The following is an 18,813-nucleotide window of genomic DNA, read 5'->3' on the forward strand; positions in this document are numbered from 1 at the left end:
GGCTTTTTATAAGTACCATCCTAGTTGTCTGGTGTCTAACCTCACTCTGCCTCCACATGCTATGCCAAGTGTCACACTGCTGTGATGATTGCGGTGAGTGACACCACAATAAAAGTTACTGTTTTCAATATGTGGAGATTTATCTGCATTCTGATCACAGTATCATGTTCAAGAGAGTTTTTCCCATGTAATGTAATAATATATTTCAGCATTCAATGATTTACTGTTGAAAAAAAGTAAGCATAAGAAAAACATGTTATAAACAAGTTTTTTAACATTTTCACAGTTCAACTCATTGCAATACCATTTTTCTTTTTGTTTTTGCAAGTTTTTAGAATACATCTTGATTCTACAGTCACTGCTGAATCTGATGGTGTCAACCAAAATGAGCTATTCCATATATGAAGTGAGTTATGGCATATAATACGGAAACATTTCTCACTCGAGCATGCAAAATGTGGCATGGCGTGAGCGCTAGTAGAGAGCAGTGCAGCCAGTCAGCAGTGAGCTTACAAACCTGTCTAGGCGCCAGGAATCTAGCTTAAGTGAACAGACTATAGAATTCTTCTCAGTGATGTTTTCCATGCTCTCTCTGGCCTAAACCCTTGGAAGTCTTATGGACCTGATGGGGTTCCTCCTATTGTTCTCTGAAACTGTGCCTCCATGCTTGCACCTTGTCTAGTCAAACTCTTTCAACTCTATCAACATCTACCTTTCCTTGCTGGAGGTTTGTCTACATTCAGCCTGTTCCTAAAAAGGGTGACCATTCTAATCCCTCAAATTATCGTCCTATTGCTTTAATTTCCTGCCTCTCTAAAGTTTTGAATCTATCCTCAACAGGAAGTTTCTTAAACATCTATCACTTCACAATCTTCTATCTGATTGCCAGTATGGGTTCTGTTGAGGCCGTTCAACTGGTGACCTTTTGGTTTTCCTTACTAAGTCTTGGTCATCCTTTTTTAGGGGTTTTTGGTGAAACTTTTGCTGTTGCCTTGGATATATCAAAAGCTTTTAATAAGAGTCTGGCTCAAAGCTTTGATTTCCAAACTATCCTCCTATGTCTTCTATCCTTCGCTCTCTGTAACTTCATCTCAAGTTTCCTTTCTGGCCATTCTTTTGCTGCTGTGGTAGACATTCACTGTTCTCCTACATTTATTAAAAGTGGTGTTCCTCAGGGTTCTGTCCTGTCACCTACTCTCTTCCTATAATTCATCAATGATCTTCTAAACCAAACTTCTTGTACTATCCACACCTATGTTGATGATACCACCCTGCACTTTTCCATGTCTTTTCATAAACATCCACCCCTTCAGGAAGTAAACAGTTCATGCAGGGAAGCCACAGAATGCCCGACTTCTGATCTCTTTAAAATTTTTGATTGAGGCAGAGCAAACTTAATATTGTTCAATGCCTCAAAAATCAATTCCTCCATCTATCAACTTGACATAATCTTTCAGACAACTATCCCCTCTTCTTTGATGAAACTCAACTGTCCCTCTCTTCTGCACAGAACATCCTCTATCTTTTCTTTACTATAATCTAAACTGGAAACTTTACAGGAGGAGGAGGCACTAGGCACCTGCCGAAACAATAATTACTTCCAGTGAGGTCTAAAGAACTGGATCAGGGGGTGCTGTGAGCTTATCATTAAAACCAGCTGTGACCTCACTGAATGTTTCCTTTTGTGTCTCAAAACACAATCTACCCTCTAAAGACAGCTCTTTTCCTCCACACAAAACAACAAGCACCTAATAACACACGCACACACCCTTCACTGAAAAATTCAAAATTATCATGGCGACTCCTGCACCAGCCTCGGAGTCCCCATATGGGGAGGGGACCACAAATGTCCCCAGGTCAGACTGCTCTTCTGATAACAACCCTAGGTGTTTTGACACCCCCCTCAACTTTTCTTCATTAACTTCTGCAACATTTGCATTCTAAGATCTAATTTTCAATCCATAGAACACCATCTCTCCTCTTCTAAACCTCATCATCTTTTCCTCACTGAAACTGGGGTGTCTGAGGCAACTGACAGTAGCCCCTTTTCTGTTCCCTCCTACTTTATCCTCATTTTCAATCCAAAGCTGGATATTGCATTTATGTACACAACGACTTAACCTGCTCTAGTGCCCACACTCTTGAATCTTCCGAGTTTTCTATCATCTGGCTATGACTATAAAGTCACTCTCAAACTAAATTTATCTGTGCTGTATACTTCTCACCTAATTCCTCTGACTATAAATAATTCTTTGACTACTTAACTTCCAAAGTGGAGCACGTTCTGACTCTCTTCCCTTTTGCAGAGATCTCCATTCTTGGAGACTTCAATGTTCACCACCAGCTTTGGCTTTCCTCCCAATCACTGACCATCCTGGTGAACTAGCCATCAACTTTGCTATCCTCCATGAGATAGAGCAGTTAGTGCAACACCCTACTCATATTCCTGACCGTCTTGGAGATAAGCCCAACATTCGTTACCTTTTCCTGACCTCTAATCCTTCTGTTTATGGTGTCACCCTATCTTTTCCGTTGGTCTCCTCTGATCACAATCTCATATCTGTATCTTGTCCTATTGCTCCAATTCCTCCTCAGGATCCCCCTAAGTGTAGGTGCCTCTGGCATTTTGCCTCTGCTAGTTGGGGGCACCTGAGGAGGTATTCTGCTGATTTTCCTTGGAATGACTACTGCTTCAGTGTCAAAGATCCATCTTTGTGTGCCAAGTGCATAACAAAGGTGATAGTGTCTGGCAAGGAGGTGTACATTCTTCACTCTTTTTCTCAACCTAAACCTTCCAAATCTTGGTTTAACACATCTTGTTCTCATGCTATACATGATAGAGAGGTGGCCCACAAAAGGTACTTAGACCTTCCATCACCAGAATCTCATGCACTTTATATTTCTGTCTGGAACCATGCCAAGTCTATTCTCTAACTAGCAATTCATTACCAGTAAGTGGCAAAATCTTTCAAGGTCTAACTCCTCTCATGACTTCTGGTATCTAGCGAAAAATATCTCCAATAATTTTGTTTCTTCTTCTTTCCCTCCTTTATTTCATCCAGATGGCACCACTGCTATCACATCTATCTCTAAAGCTGAACTCTTCACTGAAACCTTTGCTAAAAACTCTACCTTGGACGATTCAGGGCTTGTTCCTCCCTCTCCTCCACCCTCTGACTACTTCATGCTACCTATTAAAATTCTTCACAATGAAGTTTTCTGTCCTTGCTGGTCTAAACCATTGGAAGGCTTATGGACTTGATGGGGTCCCTCCTATTGTTCTCCAAAACTATACCTCCATGCTTGCACCTTGCCTAGTCAAACTCTTTCAATTCTGTCAACATCTACCTTTCCTTCTTGCTGGAAGTTTGTCTACATTTAGCCTGTTCCTAAAAAAGGGTGACTGTTCTAATCCCTCAAACTACTGTCCTATTGTTTTAATTTCCTGCCTATCTAAAGTTTTTGAACCTATCCTCAACAGGAAGATACTTTAATATCTATCACTTCACAACCTTCTATCTGATCGCCAGTATGGGTTCCATCAAGGCCGCTGTACTGGTGATCTTCTGGCTTTTCTTACTGAGTCTTGGTCATCCTCTTTTAGAGATTTTGGTGAAACTTTTGCTGTTGCCTTGGATATATTAAAAGCTTTTGATAGAGTCTGGCAGAAAGCCTTGATTTCCAAACTATTCTCCAAAGACTTTTATCCTTCTCTCTGTAACTTCATCTCAAGTTTGCTGCTGTGGTTGATGGTAGACTGTTCTTCTCCTAAATCTATTAACAGTGGTGTTCCTCAGGGTTCTGTCCTGTCATCCACACTCTTCTAATTTTCCATCAATGACCTTCTAAACCAAACTTCTTGTCCTATCCACTCCTACACTGATGATACCACCCTGCACTTTTCCACGTCTTTTCACTCACGTCTAACACTTCAGGAAGTAAGCATTTCACACAGGGAAGCCACAGAATGCCTGATTTCTGATCTTACTAAAATTTCTGATTGGGGCAGAGCAAACTTGGTATTGTTCAATGCCTCAAAAACTCAATTCCTCCATCTATCAACTTGACACAACCTTCCAGACAACTATTCCCTCTTCTTCAATGACACTCAACTGTCCCCATCTTCTGCAGTGAACATCCTTAGTCTGTCCTTTATTTATAATCTGAACTGGAAACTTCACATCTCATCTCTAACTAAAACAGCTTCTATGAAGTTAGGCGTTCTGAGTGTCTCCGCCAGTTTTACTCACCCCCAAAGTGTTAACTCTGTACAAGGGCCCTATCCATCCATGTATGGAGTATACTCCACATGTCTGGGGGGGGGGGGGGTTCCACTCATACTGCTCTTCTAGACAGGGTGGAATGAAAAGCTTTTCATCTCATCAACCCCTCTCCTCTAAGTGACTATCTTCAGCCTCTCTCTCATCGCTGCAATGTTGCATCTCTAGCTGTCTTCTACCGCTATTTTCATGCTAACTGCTCTTCTGATCTTGCTAACTGCATGCCTCCCCTCCTCCCACGGCCTCACTGCACAAGACTTTCTTCTTTCTCTCACCCTATTCTGTCAACCTCTCTAATGCAAGAGTTAACTAGTTTTCTCAATCATTCATCCCTTTCTCTGGTAAACTCTGGAAATCCCTGCCAGCTTTTGTATTTCCACTTCCTATGACTTGAATTCCTTCAAGAGGGAGGTTTCAAGACACTTATCCTTCAATTTTTGACTACAGCTCTGGACCCTTTTCTGGGACTGGCATCTCAGCGGGCTTTTTTTTTTTTATTGGATTTTTGTTGCCCTTGGCCAGTGTCTCTCTCTCAAAAAAAAAACAGCTTCTATGAAAAGGATTCTGAGTCATCTCTACCAGTTGCTAACTCTGTGGAGGGGCCTTATCTGTCCATGTATGGAGTATACTTCACATGTATGGGGGTTCCACTCATACTACTCTTTTAGACAAGGTGGAATCAAAAGCTTTTCATCTTATCAATTCTCCTCTGACTGTCTTCAGCCTCTCTCTCATCATAGCAAAGTTCCATTTCTTGCTATCTTCTACTGCTATTTTCAGCTAACTGCTCTTCTGATCTTGCTAACTGCATGCCTCCCCTCATCCCGCAGGCTCACTGCACAACACTTTTTCACCCCTATTCTGTCCACCTCACTAATGCAAGAGTTAACCCATATTCTCAATCATTCATCACTTTCACTGGCAAATTCTGGAATTCCCTGCCTGCTTTCACATTTCCACTTCCTATGACTTGAACTTTTCATGAGGGAGGTTTCAAGACACTTATTATGTAATTTCTGCTGACTGCTTTCAACTCTTTGGGGACTGGCACCTGAGTGGATTTTTATTATTATTATTATTATTATTATTATTATTATTATTATTATTATTATTATTATTATTATTATATTTCTGTTGCTCTTGACCAATGCCCCTCCCATATAAAAAAACAAAAAAAAACAAACCTTTTATGTCACTCTAGATTACTTTTTAATTGCCTATTTAAACTGATTTACATATAAATATAAAGAATAAAAATAAATAAATATCCCCCCTTTTTTTTTTTTACCCGAGTTTTTACCCAACCCTGTACATAACCACCCTGTGTTTACAATATTATGAGCACTGGAAACACTGCCTGCTCTCTGTGCGACCTTTGTCCTGTTGCATCACACACAACTGGTGTTTCTGCCTGACTCCTGCTGTGTTTGCTGTGTTTTCCCTAGATAACTCAGATTTTCAGATACCTCAAATTAGCCTTTTCCCCAATTAATCTGACTTAGGGTATTCTGTATTGTGAGATATGGCAGAGCAGACAAACAAATACCCAAAGCTGCCACTCCTAAAATCTTGGTATAAAATAGTGTTCTCTCACACTCATCATACTACATGAAAAGATATGTGGTTTTTAAAAGTTTTCAAACTTTGGATATCTGGATTAGGGAAGGTGACACTGGATTACTGATACAGAAGAGAAACAGTCAATAGAAAACCATATCCAGCAACTGTTTACTATCAAAGAAAGAGAAGACCAGGAAAGACTGGTTTATTATAAGAAAACATAAATAGATATTCAAATGGAGTCAGAAATGGGAAATACAGTTACATGCAAAAACAATATAACTGGATGGGATTTGAGTGCATTTCTGATTTATGGCTTCATTTGAATATCTTATTTAGGTTTAATTGTAATAAATAATAACAGATAATAGCAGTAATAATAGAAACTTGCAATCTCTGTTAGCCTACTAAAACATCTTCATAAAACTCTTGCCAGGGAGGTCTGAGTAAGGCTTGTCAAGTGAAAACTGTTACTGCTCCATGGAGAAAGTGTCATACCAATAAGAAAACAGAATGCCAAGAGGTAGGCAACGCAAAAAATATTGTTAATATAACTATTTGGGGTAAATCCTGCCAAAGAGAGAGTAACAATCTTTTTGAGACTTAAATAGTAATTTCTTCAGTGATAATAACTGTTTATTCATGAATATATGAATCCCTTGCTTAGTAATCTGGGGCATAACTGTTTAAGTGCAGTTACATGAATTATATAGTTGATGAACCTGTAGCTGGGAACAGAAGAGTATATCTATCTTAATCTCACCTCAACAGGTAGATAGATGTTTCTGTTTGGTGGGCCAACTTGCAAGCAGTTTAAGTGTGGGTACCTCAGATTTATACGATACTTTGTGCGGAAGTATTCTTGCACTGTGGATGTAGTAGTCTTGCCACCTGAAGTCTCCAAAGGAAAGGTTTGACGATCAGCCCCAAGGTCCCCCATTTCGTGTACTTTGTAGGTTCGAGGTATGTCAGTATGAAGAACTTGAATCTGAAACAAAAATGACATGGATAATTAAGACTATCCTATAAAATCCAGTGGTATACAGTAGACTCTTGAACAGCACAGAATCTGGTTGATACATAAACCTTTGCTATTATTCTTCAGATTATTAAATTCTGAATAAGGTTGAGCCTAAATTTCAGTACTAAAATTTTGGAAGAAAATTAATAACAGGTATAAATCAGGCATGCACTACCATATTTGAGTCAGCCTCATTGCCAATCCATATGAAAAAATCATCAAAATGTTGATCACCAAGGCCAGCTTCAAAACCAATCCACTAACTGGAGGACCACAAAATCACATCTTAAATTAATGCAAACATGTATCACTGTAACATGCCAAAAAAAAAAAAAAAAAAAAAAAAAAAAAAAAAAAAAGCTGTTCTAGTGTAATATTTGGTGCACATAGCACTAATTGCTCAAGTACCACAAGTACCACATATATGCCATTGTCTACCAGTGTACTGTAGTTGTAAAAAATAAATAAATAAATAAATAAAAAATAAATAAAATAAAACAGAATAGAATAAAATAAAATAAATAAATCAAAAGAAGACAACTCTGCAACATCCTTAAATTTTTATCACCCTGAGTAGATCATCCTTTTTCTGAACCATATAAAATGTATTAGATAAAATTAAATGTATTTATTTGATGCTATAGGTCAAAAATTTACTATTTCCAACAAAATATAATAATACAGTGATGGGCAATAACAAGCAGTAGGCACCTGCCCAATGATAATTACTCCCAATGAGCTCTAAATCAATGGATCAGGGGGTACTGTGAACTTATCGTTAAACCCAGGTGTGACCTCACTGAACATTTCCCTGCGTATCTCAACACAAGGGGGCAGTTACAGCCTGCACTCTAAAGACAACTCTCTTCCTTCACACAAAACTACAAGCACCTAATTGCACACACACCCTGAACTCAAAATTCAAAATTATCATGGCGACTCCCATACCATCCTTGGGTTCCTAATCTGTGGAAAGGGTCACAAATGTCCCCAGGTTGGACTACTCTTCTGGTATCAACCCTAAGTGTCTTGAAACCCCCTCAACTTTTTCTTCATTAACTTCTGCAATATTCATGATCTTAGATCTAATTTTCAATCTGTACACCACCACCTCTCCTCTACTAAACCTCATCTTCTTTTCCTCACTAAAAAACAGGTGTCTGAGGCAACTGACAGTAGCCCCTTTTTAGTTTCCTCCTACTTTCTCTATCCTCATTTTCAATCCAAAACTGATGTTGCGTTTATGTGCGCAATGACTTGACCTGCTCTCATGCCCACGCTCTTGAATTTTCCAAGTTTTCCACCATCTGGCTACAACTAAAGAGTTACTCTCAAACTAAATTTATCTGTGCTGTATACCTCTCACCTAACTCCTCTGACTACAAGAAATTCTTTGACTACTTAATTTCCAAAGTGGAGCAAATTCTGACTCTCTTCCTTTTTGCTGAGATCTCCTCCATTCTTGGAGACTTCAATGTTCACCACCAGCTTTGGCTTTCCTCTCCTTTCAATGACCATCCTGGTGAACTAGCCTTCAAATCTGCTATCCTCCATGACCTAGAGCAATTGGTGCAACACCCTGACCGTCTTGGAGATATGCCCAACATTCTTGATCTTTTCCTAATTTCTAATCCTTCTGCTTATGCTGTTACCCTCTCTTCTTTGTTCGGCTACTCCGATCAAAATCTCGTATCTGTATCTTGTCCTACAGCTCCAATCCCTCCTCAGGATCCCCCTAAGTGAAGGTGCCTCTGGCATTTTGCCTCTGCTTATTGGGGAGACTTGAGGAGGTAATCTGCTGATTTTCCTTGGAATAACTACTGTTTCCATGTCAGAGAACTGTCTCTGTGTGCCGAGCACATAACAGAAGTGATACTGTCTGGCACAAAGGCGTACATTCCTCACTCTTTTTCTCGACCTAAACCTTCCAAACCTTGGTTTAACACAGCCTATTCTTGTGCTATACATGAGAGAGGTGGCTCATAAAAGGTAACTGAGCCTTCCATCACCAGAATCTCATGCACTTTATATTCCTGCCTGGAACCATGCCAAGTCTGTTCTCCAACTAGTCAAAAACCCCTTCATTAATAGAAAGTGTCAAAATCTTTCAAGATCTAACTCCCCTTATGACTTCTGGTACCTATCCAAAAACATTTCCAATAACTTTTCTTCTTTCCCTCCTTAATTTCAACCAGATATCACCACTGTTATATCTATCTCTAAAGCATAACTCTGCTCAAACCTTTGCTAAAAACTCTACCTTGGATGGTTCAGGGCTTGTTCCTCCCTTTCCTCTACCCTCTGACTACTTCATGCTACTTATTAAAATTCTTCGCAATGATATTTTGAATGCCCTTGCTGACCTAAACCCTCAAAAGGCTTATGGACCTGATGGGGTCCCTCCTTTTGTTCCCTGAAACTGTGCCTCCATGGTTACACCTTGCCTAGTCAAACTCTTTCAACTCTGTTAACACCTACTTTTCCTTCTTGCTGGAAGTTTGCCTACATTCAGCCTGTTCCTAAAAAGGGTGACCTGTCTAATCCCTCAAACTACCATCCTATTGCTTTAATTTCCTGCCTATCTAAAGTTTTTAAATCCATCCTCAACTGGAAGATTCTTAGACATCTATCACTTCACAAACCAGTATGTGTTCCATCAAGGCTGCTCTACTGGTGATCTTCTGGCTTTCCCTACTGAGTCTTGAGCCTTAAGAGATTTTGGTGAAGCTTTTGCTATTGCCTTAGACATATCAAAAGCTTTTGATAGAGACTGGCACAAAGCTTTGATTTCTAAACTACCCTCCTACAGCTTCTATCCTTCTCTCTGTAACTTCATCTCAAGTTTCTTTTCTGACCGTTCTATTGCTGCTGTAGTAGACAGTTACAGTCACTGTTCTCCTACATCTATTAACAGTGGTGCTCCTCAGGGATCTGTTCTGTTACCCACTCTCTTCCTATTATTCATCAATGATCAAAACCAAACTTCTTGTTCTATCCACTTCTAAGCTGATGATACCACCCTGCAGTTTTCCACATCTTTTCATAGACGTTCAACCCTTCAGGAAGTAAACAGTTCATGTTGGGAAGCCACAAAGCGCCTGACTTGATCTCTCTAAAACTTGTGATTGGGGCAGAGCAAACTTGGTATTGTTCCATGCCTCAAAAACTCAATCCCTCCACCTGTCAAGTTGACAAAACCTTTCTGAGAATTATCCCCTCTTCTTCAATGACACTCAACTGTACCCCTCTTCTACACTGAAAATCTTCGGTCTGTCCTTTTCCTATGATCTAAACTGGAAACTTCACATCTCATCTCTAGTTAAAACAGCTTCTATGAAGTTAGACATTCTGAATCATCTCTGCCAGTTTTTCTCACCCCCCAAAGTGCTAACTCTGCACAGGTGCTTTAACCGCTCATTTATGGAGTAAACTTCACACGTATGGAGGTGTTCCACTCATATCACTATTTTAGACAGGGTAGAATCAAAAGCTTTTCGTCTCATCAACTCCTCTCCTCTAACTGACTGTCTTCGGCCTCTTTCTCATCACTGCAATGTTGCATCTATTGCTGTCTTCTCATATTTTCATGCTAACTGCTCTTCTGATCTTGCTAACTGCATGCCTCCCTTCCTCTTGTGGCCTCGCTGCACAAGACTTTCTTCTTTCTCTCATCCCTGTTCAGTCCACCTCTCTAATACAAGAGTTAACCAGTATTCTCAATCATTCATCCCTTTCTCTGGTAAACTCTGGAACTCCCTGTCTGCTTCTGTATTTTCACCTTCCTATGACTTGAATTCCTTCAATATGGAGGTTTCAAGACACTTATCCTTCAATTTTTGAGTACTGCTTTGGACCCTTTTCTGGGACTGGCATCTCAGTGGGTATTTTTTTTAATTGGATTTTTTGTTGCCCTTGGCCAGTTTCCCTCCTAAAAAAAAAAATAAGTAAATAAATAATAAAAAAAAAATTAATTAATTAATTAATTTAAACCTACTAAAGAATGTACATCAACTAGCTATGATTCAGGGTCATAAAGTATCAGAACAATATGAATGTGTGCACTCTGTGATCAGACGAGATCTGCATTTGACCTCATCCAATTAATAACACACTACTCAAACATGTGGACCTATTCAGCCGACTAAACTTTTGTGTTCAGGCCAGTATGACTGTTAGGTTACTCAGTGTCACGAATAAGACCGGTAACACCAACAGAAATGTCAGGTTACTCAGTGACACCAAGTCCACCTAATCAAAGATAATTCAATAACCTGTGATTCTATCAAGTTCCAGAGGTTTTCCAAGCTATATATGATACATATATGAGGCATGTTGAGCCAAAAGGGGCGAGTGTGCCGAATTGTAGTTTTGAGTAATAGGTTTTGAATTTTCACAACAGTGCCATTTCACTATAAACTATGGTATGTAAAGATGTAAAAATGATCCTCAGGAAGAATATTTTTCAAGTAGAAAAATAAATTGATCATAATATATATATATATATATATATATATATATATATATATATATATATATATATATATATATATATATATATATATATATATATATATATATATATATATATATATATATATATATATATATATATATATATATATATATATATATATATATATATATATATATATATATATATATATATATATATATATATATATATATATATATATATATATATATATATTATGATCAATTTATTTTTCTACTTGAAAAATATTCTTCCTGAGGATCATTTTTACATATATATATATATATATATATATATATATATATATATATATATATATATATATATATATATATATATATATATACTGAAATATAACCAACAAAAATGTCATTATAAAAAAATAATAGGTATATAAAAACAATAGGTAAATTATCAATGATGTTAATGAGATAGAAAAAAATAATACATTAATTGCCCAAAGATAATTAAATATTTCATCAATTCAATTCTATTGTTTTTCTAAGATTTCTGTAAATTTTCATCTCCCTCAATATTACATGATTAGCTAAGTACCCAGTATGTCATTGGAGGCCAAACCATAGAAAAGTTTTAAAGATGGTCTGAATGTGGTCCCTACTCACCAAATCCTAACATTTATCTGAGCAAAAACAAGGTGGACCCACAGCTTTGGCAGCAATTTGTGTGCCACCACAATGATGTAATCCTAGCCATTATCACATTGTCTTTCTCTGCACCTTCCTCTACTTCAGTGATGGTCTGAGGAACCTGAGGTCACTATTAGTGGATGGAGAACTCATTAATTTGCACTTGAAACAAAAAAAAAATATGGATAAATCCATTTGAGTTTAAATGACTGGATGGAAGTGAAATAGACTGGTAGACTGCTGATCAATCAAGTGAGAGGATGTGTACAAAGTCCTGCTCACTGATTGGTGCTCCTTCCCACCTGGAGCTTGAAGACCTTGCTCTTGTGGTCTGGGAACCTTGGAAGTGGTCTGCTCTCCAATGCAGAAAAAAAATACACCATCTTGATCCCTCTGTATATGAGCCATCCAGTTGCTTTTGACGAGACAACTGTCAGTATGTTTTGGAGGAGGATTCTGCTTGTCTCACATAACCCATAACTCAAATCCATCAAAATTGTGCTGGTGGTGCATCAAAAAAATATTCAGAATACAAATTTTTTGAGCATTAAAACCTTTAATGTTTATTGAAATGCATTTTGCAAAAAAAAAAAATAAATAAAATAAATAAATAAAATAAATAAATAAATAAATATATATATAAAAATAAAAAGCTAAAAATGTAAGTGTAAATAAAAAGCATGCTAACAGTACAATAATGAAAATATCCAACATGAATAGTCAATAGTAATTTAACTTCATGTGCCTACAATTTCTGGAGCTGAGACAGCAGATTATTTAACTACATGCTGCATTCTGCCACTGCCTCACACAAATGGTAGTCAGATGATGTTTACTTAAATTAACCTCTTTATTACCAATTATGCTTTTTTTAATGAATCAAACTCCTACCATTGTGTTTTGATACTTTTTTAGCTTATATCTACACATTCTTTGTTCACATTACATCTACATTTGTTTTTATCTATAAAAAATTCACTACATGCCATCTCAGTGAAAATAATGTTCATTAATATTAATCTACAATATTTGTACTCAGATAACATAGACATATTTGCCTGAAAGTTGGAGAAGACAAAGAATAATGATGCAACATAAGTATCTAATTTCCTGAAGGATACTGATTTCAGGCAAAAACTAGATGGCCTTCTATGGTCAAAAATTATGAGTCATAAGGCCATATTCCTAGTCTTCATCCACCAAATTAATGCAAAATAGTGGAACCTTTAACAAAGCTCATTGGGCAGTTATCCACACCAGAAGGCAGGTGGCACTAGCATGTCTGCAGAGCTGAATCTTAATGTTTACCTTTGTTTTCCACTGAAGTGACTTCAGAAGTTTGAAAGAGTCTAAAATGCAAATGATTGAAATAAAATATACTGATATTGCCTGAAGAAGCTAGAACATCAGGATAAATTTTCATGAAGTTTGTTGTTCGATAACAAACAGAAGTCATTATTATACCTTTTCTCCCAAAAAGATATTTGTATATTTCCAGCAATTGAAGGAATATGTACTTATTTTTTTGTTCTTGGTAATATGGTTATGAAGGAACTATACAAAAGCTCTCTAACTTACAAATGCACTAGGTTTCAGAGAGCTATTTGTAAGTCTTGAGGAGGAGAGAGTAGATACCTGCCAAAATGTTAATTACTATCAATGAGATCTTAAGCACTGGATCATATGGTACTGTGAACTTATCTGTAATCCAGCTGTGATCCTCCTTAACATTCTGCTTTGTCTCACAACACAAGAGGGCAGTCACAGCTTCCCTCAAAAGATAACTCTCTTTAACAAAACTTCAAACGTGTTTTCTGCTTTTTAATTTAGCAAGATTTAGATAATACTTTTGGATATAAAAGATAACAAGTCATAGAAAATTTGTCAATTTTTTTTAAGAGGATTAATTTCTAATATATTGCAAAATTATCCAATTTTTACCAATCTTTTTTTTTTAAGGACAAATTTTATGAATAACAATTATCAAATGTACATGTAACAAAGAAATTAGTCAAAAAAGCTGAGAAAATTCATTCAAAATTTCATTAAAATACAAAGAAATAATTTTACTAATTTTCTGTGACATCTAGGTAGCTTAAAATTTTCATGTGATAACTAGTACACTTTATTAGTGTACTAGTTATCACATGAAAATTTCAAGCTACCTACACAACAAATAAATTATTAATGGTGGACTCACCCTTTAACCCCTTCATGCTCATGTGGCTGATTGTCACCCCCCTCCCTATTCCACAAGGTGTATCAAGATTGAAAGTTGAAGAAAAATCTATGATTATGCACAGGACATGGAGGAGGATATGAACAATAGTTTCAGATCAGTATTTACTGTGGAAGGGGAGTTTGATGATGGAAGGGATAAGTTTTTTTTTTTTTTTTTTTTTTTATGTAAGAAGGACACTGGCCAAGGGCAACAAAAATCAATAAAAAAAAATGCCCACTGAATGCCAGTCCCGTAAAAGGGTCAAGGCAGTGGTCAAAAATTGGTGGATAAGTGTCTTGAAACCTCCCTCTTGAAGGAATTCAAGTCATAGGAAGGTGGAAATACAGAAGCAGGCAGGGAGTTAGAGTTTACCAGAGAAAGGGATGAATGATTGAGAATATTGGTTAACTCTTGCATTAGAGAGGTGGACAGAATAGGGGTGAGAGAAAGAAGAAAGTCTTGTGCAGCGAGGCCGCGGAAGGAGGGGAGGCATGCACTTAGCAAGATCAGAAGAGCAGTTAGCATGAAAATAGCGATAGAAAACAGCTAGATATGCAACATTGCGGCGGTGAGAGAGAGGCTGAAGACAGTCAGTTAGAGGAGAGGAGTTGATGAGACGAAAAGCTTTTGATTCCACCCTGTCTAGAAGAGCAGTATGAGTGGGAACCCCCCCAGACATGTGAAGCATACTCCATACATGGACGGATAAGGCCCTTGTACAGAGTTAGCAGCTGGGGGGGTGAGAAAAACTGGCGGAGACGTCTCAGAACACCTAACTTCATAGAAGCTGTTTTAGCTAGAGATGAGATGTGAAGTTTCCAGTTCAGATTATAAGTAAAGGACAGACCGAGGATGTTCAGTGTAGAAGAGGGGGACAGTTGAGTGTCATTGAAGAAGAGGGGATAGTTGTCTGGAAGGTTGTGTCGAGTTGATAGATGGAGGAATTGAGTTTTTGAGGCATTGAACAATACCAAGTTTGCTCTGCCCCAATCAGAAATTTTAGAAAGATCAGAAGTCAGGCGTTCTGTGGCTTCCCTGTGTGATATGTTTACCTCCTGAAGGGTTGGACGTCTATGAAAAGACGTGGAAAAGTGCAGGGTGGTATCATCAGCATAGGAGTGGATAGGACAAGAAGTTTGGTTTAGAAGATCATTAATGAATAATAAGAAGAGAGTGGGTGACAGGACAGAACCCTGAGGAACACCACTGTTAATAGGTTTAGGAGAAGAACAGTGACCGTCTACCACAGCAGCAATAGAACGGTCAGAAAGGAAACTTGAGATGAAGTTACAGAGAGAAGGATAGAAACCGTAGGAGGGTAGTTTGGAAATCAAAGCTTTGCGCCAGACTCTATCAAAAGCTTTTGATATGTCCAAGGCAACAGCAAAAGTTTCACCAAAATCTCTAAAAGAGGATGACCAAGACTCAGTAAGGAAAGCCAGAAGATCACCAGTAGAGCAGCCTTGATGGAACCCATACTGGCGATCAGATAGAAGGTTGTGAAGTGATAGATGTTTAAGAATCTTCTTGTTGAGGATAGACTCAAAAACTTTAGATAGGCAGGAAATTAAAGCAATAGGACAGTAGTTTGAGGGATTAGAACGGTCACCCTTTTTAGGAACAGGTTGAATGTAGGCAAACTTCCAGCAAGAAGGAAAGGTAGATGTTGACAGACAGAGCTGAAAGAGTTTGACTAGGCAATGTGCAAGCACGGAGGCACAGTTTTGGAGAACAATAGGAGGGACCCCATCAGGTCCATAAGCCTTCCGAGAGTTTAGGCCAGCGAGGGCATGGAAAACATCATTGCGAAGAATTTTAATACGTGGCATGAAGTAGTCGGAGGGTGGAGGAGAGGGAGGAACAAGCCCAGAATCGTCCAAGGTAGAGTTTTTAGCAAAGGTTTGAGCAAAGAGTTCAGCTTTAGAAATAGATGTGATAGCAGTGGTGCCATCTGGTTGAAGTAGAGGAGGGAAAGAAGAAGAAGCAAAGTTATTGGAGATATTTTTGGCTAGATGCCAGAAATCACGAGGGGAGTTAGATCTTGAAAGGTTTTGACATTTTCTGTTAATGAAGGAGTTTTTGGCTAGTTGGAGAACAGATTTGGCATGGTTTCGGGCAGAAATATAAAGTGCATTAGATTCTGGTGATGGAAGGCTTAAGTACCTTTTGTGGGCCACCTCTCTATCATGTATAGCACGAGAACAAGCTGTGTTAAACCAAGGTTTAGAAGGTTTAGGACGAGAAAAAGAGTGAGGAATGTACGCCTCCATGCCAGACACTATCACCTCTGTTATGTGCTCAGCACACAAAGACTGGTCTCTGACACGGAAGCAGTAGTCATTCCAAGGAAAATCAGCAAAATACCTCCTCAGGTCCCCCCAACTGGCAGTTGGTGAGGAATATACTAAGTACAGTCCCAGTCAGTTATGAAGAAATACTTAAGAGGATGGAAGAACATGAAGTAAATAAAGCAACTGGTCCAGATGGAGTATCAAACTGGATACTAAAAGAATGTGGAGAACAACTGGCTGATAAAATTCACAGTCTAGTGGTGACATCACTATCACAGGAAAGAGTACCAGAAGATTGGAAGGGAGCAAATATTAAACTAATATACAAAGGAGGAAATAAGGAAAACCCACTAAATTATAGATTAGTGTCCCTGACCAGTGTTGTAGAAAAATTATGTGAAAGAACAATAAAGGAAAGATGGATGGAACACTTGGAAAAAGATAAAAGTTTTAGTAAATTGTCAATTTGGGTTTAGAAGGGGAAGATCATGCTCCATGAACTTATTGTTCTTTTATTCAAGGGTAGTTGATATTGTGCAGGAGAGAGACAGATGGGTGGATGATGTCTACTTAAGACTTGAAGAAAGCATTTGACAAAGTACCACACTGAAGATTGCAAGGGAAGATAAAAAAAAAAATTATGTAAAAATTGGAAGAAGACTGCTGGAATGGATGGATAATAGAGAGATGAGAACTGTAATACAAGACCAAAATTCATCTAGGCTGAAAGTAACTAGTGGTGTCCCATGGGGGTCAGTGTTGGGACTGATAATGTTTGTAATACATGTGAATGGCATAAATGAAGAAATAGATAGTTATATGAACTTATTTGCAGATGATGCTAAGCTGATGAGACAGGTAGAAAATGTAAATGACTGTATTGTACTGCAAGATGATTTAAATAAGATAAAGATGGAGTAAATCTTGGCAAATGGAACTCTATTTAAGTAAATGTAAAGTAATGGAGTTTGGTGAGAATAAGAAAAGAATACAATATCATTATGTGATGGAAGGTGTGAAGTTAAAGAAGTCAAAAGAGGAAGTGGATTTGGCAGTAACAGTTACTGAAAATGTGACTCTGGACAGACACATAAAATTACTGGAGAGATGATGAATTTGTTAAAAAGAGTAGGAACCGCATTCTCATATTTAGATATGATAAAAAAGTTGTTGATTTCTATGATAAGACCAAGATTGGAGTATGTGGCAGTGGTGTGGTCTCCTCATACAAAGAGGAATATCATAAAATTAGAAAGAGTACAAAGAGCAGTCACTAAGATGGTTCCATAGTTTAGTAAATTGATCTATGAAGAGAGATTACGAATGTTGGAAATTCCTACCCTTGAAAATAGGAGAGAGAGAGAGAGAGAGAGGAGATTTAATAAACATCTATGGAATGACAAATGGTATGGAAAATGTGGCCAAAGAATGTTTTATAAATTTAGACACACAGAGTACAAAAGAACACAATAAGAAGCTGAAGAAAGTTAACTGTAAAGAGACATCAAGAAGAATAGTTTTCCTCATATAAGTGTGAACAAATGGAATGAACTCAGTGAAGACATTGTAAATGCCAAAACTGTCTGTGCTTTTAAAACCAAACTAGATAGATACAGAGACAGGATATTATGAGATTACTCCCCTCCTGTAAACCACAACCAGGTAAATACACCATCCCTCATTAGGGATTATGCTCGGTAAAAAATACATTGTAAAAATAGTTACTAGTTCCAGATCACTGCTCTCACTTTCAAATTCAGATTTACTATCAGAGTTTAAATCCTAACTGTGTGAGATGACAGTAAATTCCTGAAAGAATATCACAAAATATAATCACAGCAAGTTTCCAATAATGGCCAGGCAGTGTAAGATGGTGACATATGTCTTTTGTATTGATCACTTCAGGCAAACTGATCCTATATAATCAGTTAGTCTATGGACAAGTGAGGCAGCAGAAATAACATCATGAAGAAAAGCAATGACTAGTTGGCGGGTGAGGTGACAAATATGATATAATTTATAAGGGCAATGACTGGTTGATGGGAATGACTTATGCTCATCCCAGCATTAGGCTACACCAGGCTTACAGACTACCTACAGTATGACACTTCATCAATATGTACTGGTGCTTCAGGACATAAACACTTGCATCATGGTGTGTGGTACTGAGTCTATTTAGGACGTAAATATCTATGTCCTGGGCATGAGGGGGTTAAGGGGCATGTGACATTTGGTGGGGCCAATATAAAATTTTACAAAATTGGGCTTAAAATATTCTTACATCATCTAGAAATAATCCCA

The 18,813-nt window shown here is 37.8% G+C and overlaps 1 protein-coding gene across 1 annotated transcript in view; it reads right to left on the minus strand.

Annotated features, from left to right (window-relative positions):
• Nucleotides 1–18,813, minus strand: part of LOC135111538 (protein argonaute-2-like) — a 253,733-nt gene that overhangs the window by 140,163 nt on the left and 94,757 nt on the right. The window contains exon 7 of the mRNA XM_064024947.1: nt 6,604–6,828. Coding sequence (XP_063881017.1) covers nt 6,604–6,828 — 225 coding nt within the window. The remainder of the gene's footprint in view (nt 1–6,603; nt 6,829–18,813) is intronic.

The sequence above is a fragment of the Scylla paramamosain genome, chromosome 22 (genome assembly GCF_035594125.1).
Source record: "Scylla paramamosain isolate STU-SP2022 chromosome 22, ASM3559412v1, whole genome shotgun sequence".
Classification (NCBI taxonomy): Eukaryota; Metazoa; Arthropoda; class Malacostraca; order Decapoda; family Portunidae; genus Scylla; species Scylla paramamosain.